The 14,499-nt window shown below is 40.9% G+C and overlaps 2 protein-coding genes and 2 non-coding genes across 4 annotated transcripts; all 4 read right to left on the bottom strand.

The window, feature by feature from the left end:
- Window positions 1–831: 831 nt before the first annotated feature.
- On the bottom strand, window positions 832–7,099 carry LOC136440261 (mitochondrial thiamine pyrophosphate carrier-like). Its single transcript, XM_066436189.1, has 6 exons — window positions 6,790–7,099; window positions 6,108–6,263; window positions 5,428–5,610; window positions 4,748–4,916; window positions 4,084–4,214; window positions 832–3,600 (listed from the first exon to the last, which is right to left on the bottom strand). Exons 1-6 carry the CDS (start codon window positions 6,916–6,918, stop codon window positions 3,412–3,414), a joined length of 957 nt encoding a protein of 318 aa, XP_066292286.1. The 5' UTR covers window positions 6,919–7,099; the 3' UTR covers window positions 832–3,411.
- A 368-nt stretch (window positions 7,100–7,467) lies between these two features.
- Window positions 7,468–7,590, bottom strand: LOC136441024 (U5 spliceosomal RNA). Its single transcript, XR_010756745.1, has one exon. It is a non-coding gene; the product is annotated as a U5 spliceosomal RNA (small nuclear RNA).
- A 927-nt stretch (window positions 7,591–8,517) lies between these two features.
- Window positions 8,518–8,640, bottom strand: LOC136441025 (U5 spliceosomal RNA). The gene has a single exon (XR_010756746.1). It is a non-coding gene; the product is annotated as a U5 spliceosomal RNA (small nuclear RNA).
- A 365-nt stretch (window positions 8,641–9,005) lies between these two features.
- Window positions 9,006–11,463, bottom strand: LOC136440765 (uncharacterized). The gene is made up of 3 exons (XM_066436866.1): window positions 11,335–11,463; window positions 10,666–10,838; window positions 9,006–10,337 (listed from the first exon to the last, which is right to left on the bottom strand). Exons 2-3 carry the CDS (start codon window positions 10,788–10,790, stop codon window positions 9,581–9,583), a joined length of 882 nt encoding a protein of 293 aa, XP_066292963.1. The 5' UTR covers window positions 10,791–10,838; window positions 11,335–11,463; the 3' UTR covers window positions 9,006–9,580.
- Window positions 11,464–14,499: the final 3,036 nt, after the last annotated feature.

Below are 14,499 nucleotides of genomic sequence, written 5' to 3' on the forward strand. Positions count from 1 at the left end.
ACAAGGGAGTGACAGTTGTAGTAAACAGGAGCTCAACAAGGCTGGGTCGCAGGCTATGAAGACAGAAAAACATGTTATGCAGTCTCCTTATTCATGTCTCAGGGTATCATACCAATGTTGTTTTATCAGCAAGACCACCATAGGTTGGGGGAGGGGGTGGTTAGATATGTGACCACTAAAACAGAGTTGACATGACATGATTGAAACTACAGTCATCTGAACTGGAAGAAGGGGTATATTCAGGAATAATGTAATATGAACCTACTATGATTGCAGTCGTGACAATGCCACATCAACTTTGACATCTAAACCATCTTCTTGCCTAAGAAATGTACCCACCAACTTAAAATACCACTTTCTTTGCAAACTCAAATGTTATATTTTTTGTTAGGTATTATGGACTGCACACTTGTTAACATTGTATACTGCCTGTAGAAGTTGCTTGGCTGGTTTTAATTCTCTACACTTGAGGGAGTCTATCCTATTGTAATGGTTGTTCTATAACCAGTAGCTATGGTTAAGGATGACTTGCGCTCAGACAAGTGTGTTTGGGGCTGGTACACGTCAAAAATAGCGTTGTCACAACAGTTGCTATCAGCTTTGTTTGTACAAAACAAGGCATTATTGTTTGGCACAGATTCAAACTGAAATATAAGCCCTCAAACAAATAATATTTGGAATGCAAATATACACGTCTTGGCAGAATTGACTATATTTTGCAGATTTTAGCACACGGTTTCACAACTACGGGCACCAGATTATGCTGGTAGCTATTATTTGATTGGCTTTTATTTTTATTGTGAAAACTGCGTAGACTAGCTTGTTTCTTCACACCGTAGATAGGACTGAATTTGTGCCAGATAAGCACATGTCCTTTCAACACACCACTGCCATGTCAGCCATGTTTGTTTTCAGTAGTGTCTTCTGTAAATCAACCGCTGACGATGTTTTAGCCGTTCTCATTGGCCGGTTTCAACCTCATCCGTCTCTGTCACGATTGGCAAACGTTGTCGCAACGCTATGGTTGAACGTTTACCAAAGAGCCCCCGTCGTGTTAAGATTCTTTCTATTTTTATATATGTGTAGGTATATAAGTCCACCTGTGCTCCTTTTTTTATCCAAATATTCACTTCTTGCCCATGTATGTGCAATACAAGGAACAACTGAAGATTTTTAAAAAAAGAAATGAACATAACAATTGAATATCCCAAGTGCAAAGGAACAACAACACGAAGACAATGTCAAAAACATGAACGTCCCACCGACAGTAGCGTTTAGCACTTTTCATCATGTACCAAATGTAGTTAGAATAATGTGGAATAAGATAAATACCGACAAGTCAGTAAAATATAATATTAGATACTGACATGTTTTTTTAATGTCATTGTATCTAAGTGAAGGTTTGGTCAATACAATAGTGACTTGCCCTCTTTGAGCCCTAATGTGCAACGATATTATACCACTGTAAAATTTTCATGTCTTTTTTTTTACTTATGTATATCAACAACTATATGGAGTGTTAAACAAATGTTATTTCCTATATAAGTAAACAAGACAGCGATAGGGCAATTTTGTATGTTATTTATATTGCCGACATTTGTACCGCTCAGGCTATTTATTGTACCCATTGTATTTACGATAGTGATATGAATTATACCAATCAAATTCCATGTAGTAGAGCAGTCGGTAGGAAAGCATGTAGGTATTTTAAAGACTGTACAAGTAGGTATGTATCAGGTTGCATTAAATGCAATAAAGTCATAATGTCAAATATGGAACTGTGTCTTTTGGACTTTTTTTTTGTGGGAATTGATGCTCAATATTGTTTTAGATTCTAACTGGCAAGGGATGTCATATGCATAGAGAAAGGGAACATTTCTGAGCAAATGTAGTATGTATATGCCCCCATGACGATACAAACCTGTTTATGATGGCCCCTCAAACATTGGACTGTCTAAGGACGTCCGGACAAGCGTTAGCATCATGCACTTTTAGACAAAACCGGTAGGGGATGCTGTTGCACGGTAAAAATCAATGCACCCCTGTGTATGCATGGAGATGAGGAGATGACAGTGCAGTGATATGTGACAGTAGTGTCCATTAGACCTATATAAGTGCAGCTGTGAACTCCTATAGCCAGCCAACTCCCCTGGTAAAGCATTCTCCACATAGTCGCCACTTTTTTGCAGCCAGTGGAAAGGTCTAGTCTGGAGACCAAGAAGGCATCTCGTTTATGACGTTCCCTCCAAGATTGGAATGGATTAGTCCAAAGGAAAGCGTTAGCATCAAGCACTTTCTAATAAAACCGGTAGGTGATGCTGTTGCACGGGTAAATTAAATGTGCATGTTAGATGCACTGTGGGCGAACAGTCCCCACATACACTGCCAGTATTCTTAGTACTGATAGCCCTTGGTCTGTTTTTGTTAGGCCACAGCAAGTAAGTAATACTAGGGGACCACACTAGGGTCACTTTCTACATTTCTTTTCAGAAATGAAAGACTTGTTGGCTGTGATACAGATGTAACATATTTTGTCGCTTTGGGCTCTATTTCAAAATCAAGGCATCTCGTTTTCTCTTTGACCATCTTTTTTTTGTTCTGGCATTCAATTTGGAGTCTGCAGAGGATGCCATCCATATAATTTACTTGCTGTGGCCTTACCCTGTAGTCTATTATGTATAATATGATATAATCTAATTTTTGGGTGGAAAATCACTGGAAAAACAAGGTTCCTTATTCACTATCAGGATCTATGCACAGGAACAGTCAGATTTCTGAACTTTGGTGACCGTCTGTCACCTTCCTCAGGGCAATACTGACTGGCATTATTCCATACTGCAGCTAGGTGTCGCTGCTAACTATGCAATTCCAAATGTACAGTATTGACAAATATGTGGTCTCAAACGTAAATTAAGTTTCTGAACCGAAATCATGTTTCTGGACCTTTTTGTGTTGAGTTTTGTCACGGTGATGACGGTTAGACATAATACATGTACATTACACAAGAAGCTTATATATGGCATCTATAGATATTTTGTTTTCTCCCTATTACACTTTATTGCAAATTTCCGCATATGTGCAATCTAGTGATCTCCTATGCCACAAAATTATTCGCCTTAACTTAAAACGAACCGATTGCAACAAGAGTATCATACCCCTTGACTATTACAATGTACAAGTTAAAATAAATTTGCACCTTTAAACTCTAGCAATTGCTATCAATAAACAAACTTCACAATTTACAAACTATAACCACTCATCATGATAAATATAACATTTAAAACCCCGTCAACAGCGGCCGATAAAAGTCACACTTGTCTGAATCATGGATAAAATGGATATATATTATATACATATATATCTATCTAGTTGGGGAATATAAACGTATACATATTTCTAGTCACTGTTCCATCATCTGTATGTATACACACGGTGGGAGAGTCTAAGAGCGTGGCAGCATTGTTCGTACAGGAAGAATATAAGCGACGATGCACAGGCAGCCTTCAATAGACTGGGGGACAGTCCTTTGAACAGTCCCCGTGTCCCCTCCTCTCGCAACATACACTGCACGCAGTGGACCAATCCTGTGTACGCACGCACCTATACAACAACAACAAACAAACGTTAACTGCAACATGTTGTTGGTTACAAAATCATAAATACTGGTACAGAAGGACCACTGTTTGTGACATGTAAACAGATGTGAGTGGAAAATTTCCTAGCTGCAGTGGTCACACAAGTGCACTTTTGGCTAGAATTGATAGGAGGCGCTGTTGACCAAGAAGTGCAGATTATGTCAGAGCCGTTATTGCCAGTGGGCTATAGCTAACTTTCTCCCTGCTGCACTAGCCTTTTGGCATCAATTCTGTATTGGTTCTGTGTTACAATGCAGGGAGAAGGTTAAATATGATTATCATATACTGTAGATGGGAAATGTCTGCAGTGGTTTTGTTCTGTTTTCTGCCCACTTACCCCCTTGTTTCACCTGCAAACTTAAAACCAATGCAGACACCACATTTTCTATAGATGTGTGTCCACTCTCACACAAAGTGGAAGTGACGTGAGGTTGTGTAAGATACTTACTTGTCCAAATGACCTTCTGGCGTGGTCAAATCCTTGCACCTGTAGCCGTTTCTTGACCACGTCCAAAGGGTAGACCAGTGTTTTACTGACCACTCCGGCCCCGGCCCCACACACCAGGGTCTTCACACCACCTAGAACAGATTCAGCGTTAAAAAAATCATCACAAAAACTTATTACATGTAACTGAAATTTGATTGTTCAATGCAATGTAAAATGTCCAAAGCAGTCTTCTCTGTGCACGATATATTGAGGTAATATGTATCCTCGTTCCTCTGAGTGCAAAGTAGGAAACTTGTAGCTATGGTGTCAGAGTACATACTACCCTTGTTGTTGCATGCTGTTTCAGCCGTGGGCATTATTTTTTCAAATTGGCAGTCACATTTTGGAACTTCAGTGATGTAAATCTTGAAACTTTCGCAGAGGTTTTATTTTCGCAGTATAATCAAAATACTGGATACTACGACTTATTTTCGCAATGAACCACAAATTCACGACACTCCAAATATGTCTCCCACAACAGAATTGTTTCAGCCACGAATCTAAAACACCATGAAAAACACCTTTTTCCTTCTACCACAAAATGAAACCACTGCAAAACTAAATGAGTACATTGTATACAATATTGACCACACAGACACAACCATACAGAAGACATGACCCTTACCTTGGTCAGAAATAGACTCCCACGCTGAGGTAAACATGGCGAATGTGGCAAACTGGAAACCGGCGTACGGGAAAATCTGCACCAGGGTCGGACTCAGACCGCGGTAGAACGTACGCGGTCCCCCCTCCCGCCACATGGCACTGACGGCCTGAGGTATGCTATGGTACACCTGGACACGGAACAATATACAATACAAACGTATTATCTAACTTGGATAACATCAAACAAGGTACAAAAACCAGAAGTTCTGCTGCAGTATCATAGAAATTCACTAGGAAGCTCATAATCGAAAGCTGCCATGTTGGATATCCTGCCTAGGCGACGTTTTGACACGTGACCCATTTTTGCATCTGCATCTGTTTTTACAGGATATGCACATTCCTTCATGCATTTTCTTTTAAACATATGTAAGTTTTCGCATAGTGCATCAGAGGGTTTTCTAGAAAAAAGGGGGAGCATTGTGAGGGGTTTAGAGGTCTCAGTTGAAGACTGTGGCCACATGTGACCTAGAAGCATCCATCGTCAATCAGAATTTTTATGCTTGTCAGAGAATCTGCTCCCAGGGTAAGGGGGCGCGTGGTCAGAGTATGGGGCGCTCCGTCCCTGTTCCCCTCTTTAGATGAACCCCTTTTTTTTCATAAAATTTGTACGTAAGTGCTTTAGTACCCCTCCCATGTTACCTTGGGTTCTCCCTGAGATGAAAACCTTGTCCTGAGTACGTCTACCGGCTGACAGGCGCAGGTGGCCGCCATGGCCGACAAACCTCCGCACACGAAGTGCAGTGCAGGTTTCCACGAACTACTGCAGGCCTCGGGGGGTAGCTGTTCCCACGCCTGTTTTGTCAACTGCTCAAACACCGCAAACTGGGAGGAACAAAGGCATGAATAAAGGAATGGAGAATGGAGGATAGATGGATTGAATAACTGACAACAGTGCTGAGACATACCTATACTGCATACAGCAGTATATAGCAGCAGTTGTGCTGGGACATACCTGGGACATGCTGGGACGTACAGCATCATATCTAAATGACAGCAGACGTGCTGTACAGCACCATATACGAGTGACAGCAACTGTGCCAGGACAATACCATATATATGTATGACTATGAGAGACAGCAGCTGAGCTGATACATACCTGTACAGCACGATATATGAGAGACAGCAGCTGTGCTGGGACATAGTCTCATCTCCCAAATAAATGACGAAAATAAACGTACCAGTACATAATGTACCGGTACATTTATTTTCTCAGCCTCAGAATCCACCCAGTACGTTCTTATTTTGGACGGTAAGTTTATTCTTTTTTTGCCACAACACCATATATGAGTGACAGCAGCTGTGATGGTAATGCTACCTACCTGTACAGCACCATATATGAGTGACAGCAGCTGTGCAGGAACATGGCCCTTCCAGAAGGCTGTAATCCCTTCCTCCCTGAACAGAGTGACGATGGCCTGCGGGATGCTCTTGTACTTCCCGCCATGCTGGCTCTTCTTTATGGGCTCTACCTGGAGCTGAACAAATCAACAAGAATTTTCATTCAATGTTGATCTAAAAAGAATCCAGGTTTTAACATCCAGTTACTAGTACGGCCCCCCCTCCCCCTGACAGTCTTTTAACCTGTACACCTAGATTGTTAATTATGTTATCTGCACATTGCCATACATTGTCACCGATGCAATTGTTGTGCAAAGAAAATCATACCTTGAGGATACCTTGAGGATTCATCGGTGAAGTAGGCCAGGCCTGTGTTGTCACCCTCTTCTCACTCAGGAAAAAGATCTACGTGCTTACACATTACTGTTTGTAGCTACATCTATGTTCGTTGCTCTTTAAATCATTTTGGAGAACACCTAACTTTTCAAACGAAATGTGACGCTTCAACTGTCATCAACAGACCACATGTTTACATACACCCCCCCCCCCCCCAACACAACACACGAAACACTTTCACTTTCATAGACACAAATCTTTATGATTTCTGGCTCAGCAGTGGTGAAGACAACACCTGGCCGATGGTTTCTGTCCGAGTTTCCGTACCTGGAAGCGTATTTTGATGACGTCCAGCGGGTTGCAGGCTGCTCGGGTGATGAAGCCGCTCACGCCGCCCGCCACGGCGTACTCAGTCGACGTCAACTCTACCTTCTCCTGCGGATCATACCCCACCATTCTCCTCCAGACCGTTCCTTAAACTGTAGCGTCTTCTTCCTGAGGTTTAAGACACGGTGGTGTCACTTGTAACCCCGAAGTGTCCTTGTGTTGTGTGTTTCCGGTATTTTCGTTGACCTCTTTTTCTGAGGTATCGGTGTGGTCTCGCACCAATGTTTTCAGTGATTTCTCAAGCAGATGTAAGGAGTTGCGTTTGACGTGGAGCTACCACGCCTCCTAGCGGTTGAATGGGAAACGACAATGATAAAGAGCATATGTAGAAGGGTACTAGTATAATTGCCAAATAATTTTTTTTAGGTAGCGTTTGTAAATAAATATTAACCGTTACGTTAACGTAAAGTATTTCCACATTCTTTTGCACACGTACTGGTAGTGGTAATCTCATATATCACACTACATGTATCTCCACTTCTAAACGGGAAGAGCACGAATTCCAACTAGCTGACTGCAGAGCGCAACTAAAAATCAGAAAGTTCTAAGTATTTCTCCCTATCGCATGATCTTTTTAGGTGACGACAGTGTGTGTGTGAATTGCTTTGTTTTATAAGGAGCCCTGTTCAAGACAGGGCGGTGAAAAATTGAGTTATAGACTCATTGACTGTTCCCCTCCACGGAAATCTTTAGTAAAAGGCGAAAGATTTGTACGTGAGTACTGAAGGGAAACCAGAGTAACGCCTATAGGTCGCTGTTCTTAACCGTATCAAACGGTAACAATCTACCGACGTGGTAGAATTGTAAGATCAAAATTCAAATCCTGAAGGCCTCAACAACATTGATCAGCTTCATATTTCATAACACCATATGTGCATCACTTTACCGACTTTTTCATGCGTCTAACTTTGCTGCATTCAAACCTTCATTTTTTCGATCATTTCTTTTCTCACACCTGTATGCACCTGAACGTGACTGCCTGGAAATATGCTAATGAGCGTTTTTTGTCAGAGCTCATGAATATGTATGAATCGCAACCATGGCATTTCAAGTTACTAGTACCTAACATGTCCAACCATATTTGTTTCTACTTGTAATTCCTATATCAAGGTGTTTGTCTTCTTCTGCCGGTTTATGATTATTTTCTGAAGAAGAGTGACTGGTATTAAAGCCTGACTAAATCGCACACCTAGCGGCCGGCCCGACGGATACCGCCCCTCAACTTATAGTTGTATGTCCAAATCTAGAAAAAATGTTTTTCAAAAGCTTAAAAGCTAATCCTTAATAAATATCTTGCATATTTGTTACCGGGAAAAGTACGCTTGTACTTCATGTTGACATGTGTGATGAAATGCACCGATGCTGATACTGTAATATAATAAAGGTACAATTAGAAGAATTATTCATATACAAAACATAAATTCTGATTTGTATATGAATAATTGTTCTAATTGTACAGTTCTCAATTCTCAATGCAACATGAAACAAATTCATAATGATGGTGTCGAAAAGAGGCTTCAATGTGTCACGCATCCGGAACAGATAAAATACTACATTTGTTTCTCAAAATGACGGATTGAGATATCCCGCTCGTATTGAGATCATTCGCTAGTTTCCGACATAAGCGTGCATGAAGTCTGTGTATGTGAACTTCTTTGGTTTCTAATGTCCCCTGTTCAAGACAGGGTGGTGAAAAATTGAGCTATAGACTCATTGATTGTTCCCCTCCACGGAAATCTTTAGTAAAAGGCGAAAGATTTGTACGTGAGTACTGAAGGGAAACCAGAGTAAAATAGTTAGGTCGCCATCTTTTGGACTATCAAACGGTAACAATTTCTTTACATGGCAGATTTACAAGAGCAAAATTCAACTTCTGAAGGCAGCAGCAAAATTGGATGACTGGATATTTCGTGATATCATACGAACATCACGTCACCGACTTTAAGAAAAAATACACCTATCTTTGCAGCATTCAAAGCTAAGTAAAATCGTGATATCTATAAACTTTAACTTCAATCATTATTTATCCCGCACCTGTATGAACCTGGGTAGGAATGCCGGGAAATATGTTAATGAGCCTTATGTGGGAAGCTATGAATATGGATGATTTAAAACAATGTAAACATGTAACCTAAAGCAAACAAGCAATCACGCTGTTCAAATGACGTAATTTTATTCACTTAGTGACGTCAAGGAGGTTTCATATACACTTGGTGACGTTTTTCCTGGCTTGTATACATAAGTGCAATAATAGAAATGGGTATTGTAGGGAGGAGTGGATTGACAAAATGAGAAGGGAGGGTGAAATGCGAGAGGAAGTGAGATACAAAAATATTAAATGTAGAAGGAGTGAACAAGGAGGTTATGTAGACTATATAACCTCCTTGGTGTGAGGAAACACTGGTGGAGGGGGTGGGGGGGGGGGGGGGGGGGGTAGATGAAAGGGATGGTGAAATGGGGCAGAAACATGCTGATGCCAGAAAATAAAAGTATCTCGAAAGTCGACTCTATAACATTGCTTGGCCTATTCTCTTTTCTCCAACCACCAACCATTTCATTTTTATAGACTTGGGTCAACATATCATACATAGTTTTATGTCAAAATCAAACAACTCAATCGCATTACACTGTCAATCATAATATATCCTTCTCAACTTGATCTGTCTTATGAACGGACAATAGTCTCTCAATTGTTTTGTTGGAGGCCCTTTCTCAAATCTCTGAAATGTTCTCAAGAACCGAAACTGAGTTCACGACGCAGTACCGGTCTGCCCTTTTTGTCCGTTTTCTGGTTCAGCTCCACGTGTATGACGTCACGATAAAAAGCGCCCTCTGTCTCCCACGGGTAACAGTACAGCAGTTCCTGCCTCCATTCCCTGTCCAACTCTTCCCGGCCTTTGTTGTTGAACTCGGATAACCCGCACTGTGTCGCAATCACCTCGGCGTCGTCCCAGTCGTGACTGTAGTCTTCTTTCTTCATGGTTCCCTCTACCACCGTACCGGTCAGCTTGACTGCCGGCGACTGGACTGACCAAATCGGTGCCAGTCCCTCTTTCCCCTCTCTTACTACGCTGATCCACCTTTCTTTGGTGGATTTTCCCGCCTTGTTTGCACTGATTTCCTTTTTGGAGTCGTCCTTGCTCGTCACAAGTTTTCCTGACTCCATTTTCTTTTTAGCTTCGTTCTTTACCGTTTTTGCAGCCTTCATCGCTACGGGTATATTTCTTACTTTTTCAGTATTTAGGCTCTGATTGTTGTTGACGTCTGCAGTATGAGGCTTCATAAAGTTTATGTTCATCAGATTCGGAACTTCTTGCTCTTCCAAGTGTTGTATCCACGACTTTGCGTAGTCTTCACGTTTTGTGTTCGTCTCCTCGACGTCGTTGTGCCCGTGCGGCGCCGTGTGACATGCAGGGAAGACGGGACTGCAGGTAGGGGGCGCTACTGAGCGGTAACCCTTGATTCCTGAACGTTTCGACGTCCTATCCCTGTATTTCATAAGATAAAGGAAGAATAAACAGAATTGATTAAACAATATCTATTTAGCGTCGAACACCTTATCTACTATTGTCATTTAATATTTACTCCTCTACTAGGACTGTGTTTTAATCGAGTTTCTTTGATATGCTATTCTATAGTGCTAATAATCACATGCGCAAGGAAGTGTAAGCATATTTTGTAAACGTTTTTTTTTTACGAAAAAGATGATAACAACGACATAAACAACACTACAGGTCCGGAATCATCGTATTTTAGAATCATAAGCTATGGAAATGACTTTTGCCAAAATGCATACAGATCAAAATGAATTCTTACCACCCTGAAAAGAAGGAGTCCATCCAGTCGTGGCTGTATTCTTCCCTCCAGATGTTTCGGTCCTTCACCCAACTATGCAGGGGGTCTTCCCAGTGAAACGGGCGACTTGTCATCGTGGAAAGCATATTCACAGTAACGCCGACTTTAACAGCAGTTAATTCGTAGATGGTACCCTGAGTAAGAATTGCGACGGAATGAACATTATACGAAGGGAAAAGCCTAGTCTGTATAACGCAAACTCCAGCTGTCCGGGGGTTTCTCTCCCTTCTTGGGTTGCGAGGTGGTTACAGGGCCGCGAGCGGTCACAAGAGGCTTGATTGAATTCGGGCTAGGAAAAGCCTTAACTGTAAAGAAAAAAGGAGGTATACCCACAGAATCGCACAGATCACTTCCTTTTCTGGTCTAGGTAAATTTGTTCTAGCTCGAATTCACGATCTTTAACTTTAAAATGGGTATCAAAATACTATGTTATTTTTTTGTGCAATTTCGGCAAAGTTTTTACAAACAGCTGCTTATAAAATATTTAAATCACAACATTTTTATTTGCGCATACCCTCAGTTTAAAAGAAAATGAGACGAACAAAAATATAACTTATGGATATATCAATAAAGAAACTAAATAGGATTTTTCAAACAGACGGTACGGATTTGAAAATACTCGTTACTCACCGTTATCGATGCTTATGAAGTTTCAATAGTAGTTTCGTTCTCAAGAAAAATCTTCTTCTCCCCAAACGTTGTTTTGCTGCCGAGCCGCTGACTTCTCTAGACTGTGCGCACTTCGTCCCTTATATACCATTCCCGTATCCTGTTTACGTCCCGCCCAGTGTTAAATACGGCTTCTATGACTTATGTTTTATCGAAGGACGCACGTCATTCGGGGAAATGGGGACTTAGCCAGAAAGGACCGGGGGCACACCACGCTTTTCATAACACAAATTCTTCACGTATGAATATCATACTAGGGGCGTGTCAGTATAGATAGCCCCCTCTGCAAAGCGGTACAACTCTATTAAGTCGAATTGCAAGAATCATATGACTAGTTTTTATGACGCTTAATCCTTTAAGCTGTTGACGTGGCTATAATGTTGACAGGCTAACCTTGTCCTAGTTGAGCTATTGTGACAATGACTAATGTTCATTGTCAAGGTTATAGCCTTGCCCGGTCAAAGCCGTCTTGCATGTTTACGCAAGAGAAAAACGTGTGTGTTGAAGGTAAGCTATGACGCTCTACTAAAAAAATGACGTATACTTGGACGTATCTAGTGCATTTCTAATGCATTCACGCCTTAGTTTATGTTATATAGTGTTAGAGGAAAAATACAGCGTGGTGTGACATAATCAAGTACGACAGTCAAATAAATGTCAATGTTTCTTCTTTGTATTTTCATATTATCCCGAACATCATGACAATCAGTTGCAAAACGGAAATGTAACCAAGTCACCTTTTAAAAGATATTTGAACAAATGTCGTACATTTCTATCAATAGATCATTAATCAATTCACACACATGAAAAAGAAAAATTCTTGTTATTCACACGTAAAATGGTTCCTCCCACCACCGGAAGTGATACAATCTTGTAAGACTGGTATTAAAATACGTTAGTCTGAAAGGCGGGATCCCATTGCAATGGGAGGGTATCGTAAGCGTCATGCATACATTCTGGAAACCTCCGGACGAAGCGGGTTGGCTATTTTTAAACTACACGCTAGAGATCGTATCTATTTATGGAGAGGTTTCTCGAGGGCGTCGGTCCAACCGGAGAGTTCGTTGTGCGCTCGGATTTTGAAAACGTCCAAAACAAATTAAGAATAGATACACAAGAGGGAGAACAACTATTTCAACTGCTCTTATTCCGGAACCGTACCTTTTTATGGTAAAGACGTACACTATGTATTTAGCTTTGGAAAATGTCTGAGTCAATTGTATATATGTATTACGTGCTTGAAAGAATATGTTTCACCGCAAGTAACCTTTGTCCGTGAGTCACCAATTGGGCGCGTCCCTAAGTTCGAGAACTGTCAAGACAAGGTCGTTGTCAAAAATAATTTTTTCCTGAATATACGTACATGTATGTTGCCCCTGGGTAAATAAGATAAAATGAAATGAAATGTAAAAGGCATAGATGTTGACACAAGAACCTATTTCATAAGCCATCCTAGTCCTTTGCGGTAGCCTCATATGTTTAATTCTTATCTTGATTTAACTGCCCTTGAAATTGACCATCTCCGTTTTTATGACGTCAATCACCATATTCTTTTATAAAATCTGCGAGATTCATCTCATGACGTGTATGATTTAATCTCAATCCTTTTAAAAACTTTTTTTGACCAAAGGTGACTTAATTGGCTCTTCTGTTTTTCTGTTGACGCCAGTCGTTGATAAATCGGAGCTCGTTCCAAAATAATTATTGTTACGATAGCAACAAAAAAATGCAGCTTTTTCAAGGTGGAGATTGCAATTTGAAGAATTTTAAGCCGTATAGATTGGTCGATTTTGAGGTAATGTGCTTGGGGACCGTATTGGGTTACAGTCCACCAAGCAGATACGGGGCCCCAAGCAGATACAGTCGCCAAGCAGATACGGCCCCAGCCAAAGAACCTGGCCCCGATAAGTTGAAAAATCACCGTGCGGGAGGCCTGCAACGGAGGCTAGCAATGACAACAGTATATCACCACCTGTCCATGACAAGCCGTGTCGTCTCATTTAGGATCATTTATGGCTCAAATACAGGTGACACATGTCAAGACTAAAAAAAATTTCGCCAGGTTTGAAAACTAGACATTATTTTGACATACCCCCCCCCCCATTCCCGCCAAAAAGTGCAACCTTTGAAAAAAGAGTAGGTATCTCTGAGCAAAATCTCCCCCCCCCTAACAAGATAAGTCAAATATACCATATATGATCTGCAACTCAATGACTGCGCATTGTATTCTGGATACGTCCATTTCCTACTTGTATCAAGTTTCAACTTTGACCTATGTTTGTTTTCAAACATGCTCATCATGATTTTCGAAGACTGCACATTCATTACATCTTGGATTAACATCTTATTGCTGTGAGAATATGTACACTCGATTGTACACTTTATTCAAAAGTATACGATCTTTGACAGGTTTAAAAACTTCAAGGTTTTCTGGGTACGTGCTCAGCTGATCGTTTCAACTTTGACCTATGTTTGTTTACACCCAGACTTATCAAGATTTTGGAACACTGCACGTTTGTTGGATTAACACCACATTTCCGTGCCAATGTCTACAGTAAAATTCATTTTCATAAAATCTTTTGACGAGTTTACAAACTTCAATGTTACCACTCCAGATGTCTCCGCAGTCGTGTTGTCTTGTTTGACGCCATGTTTGTTTTCACTACCAAATATGGAAGTCACCGGGAGTTTTGCATTTTAGCCTTATCTGCATATTGTGATTGGACGCCGTCGTTGTCGAAAGTTTAATCTATACGATCGTTGCTTTACTTTAGAATTATGGTCTCTCAAAAGTGGTTGAACAGGAAATAACCTTGGGAGGCGTTACAAGCTCAGCGTTCGTGTCTACAGAGGTCGAAGTTTACTGGCGTTCAGTCTCCCAAACCTGCGACGTTATACCTTCGGGCGTTGAGTGCCAAAACTGGTGTTCTGACGTCCAACATAATTGCTCAAATGGTCGAGCCCAAAAAAGGGGACACACACACACACAAACACGCACAACTCAATATACTGCGCATAACATGGGTGTAATAAATACTTTGTGTACCTTGCATTGTAGATATTTGATCTGCATATCTTAAAGATTCTTGCATATAACTGTGGATTCTGTTTAAGAAAAAAGATGGT

The sequence above is a fragment of the Branchiostoma lanceolatum genome, chromosome 8, assembly GCF_035083965.1.
Source record: "Branchiostoma lanceolatum isolate klBraLanc5 chromosome 8, klBraLanc5.hap2, whole genome shotgun sequence".
NCBI lineage: Eukaryota > Metazoa > Chordata > Leptocardii > Amphioxiformes > Branchiostomatidae > Branchiostoma > Branchiostoma lanceolatum.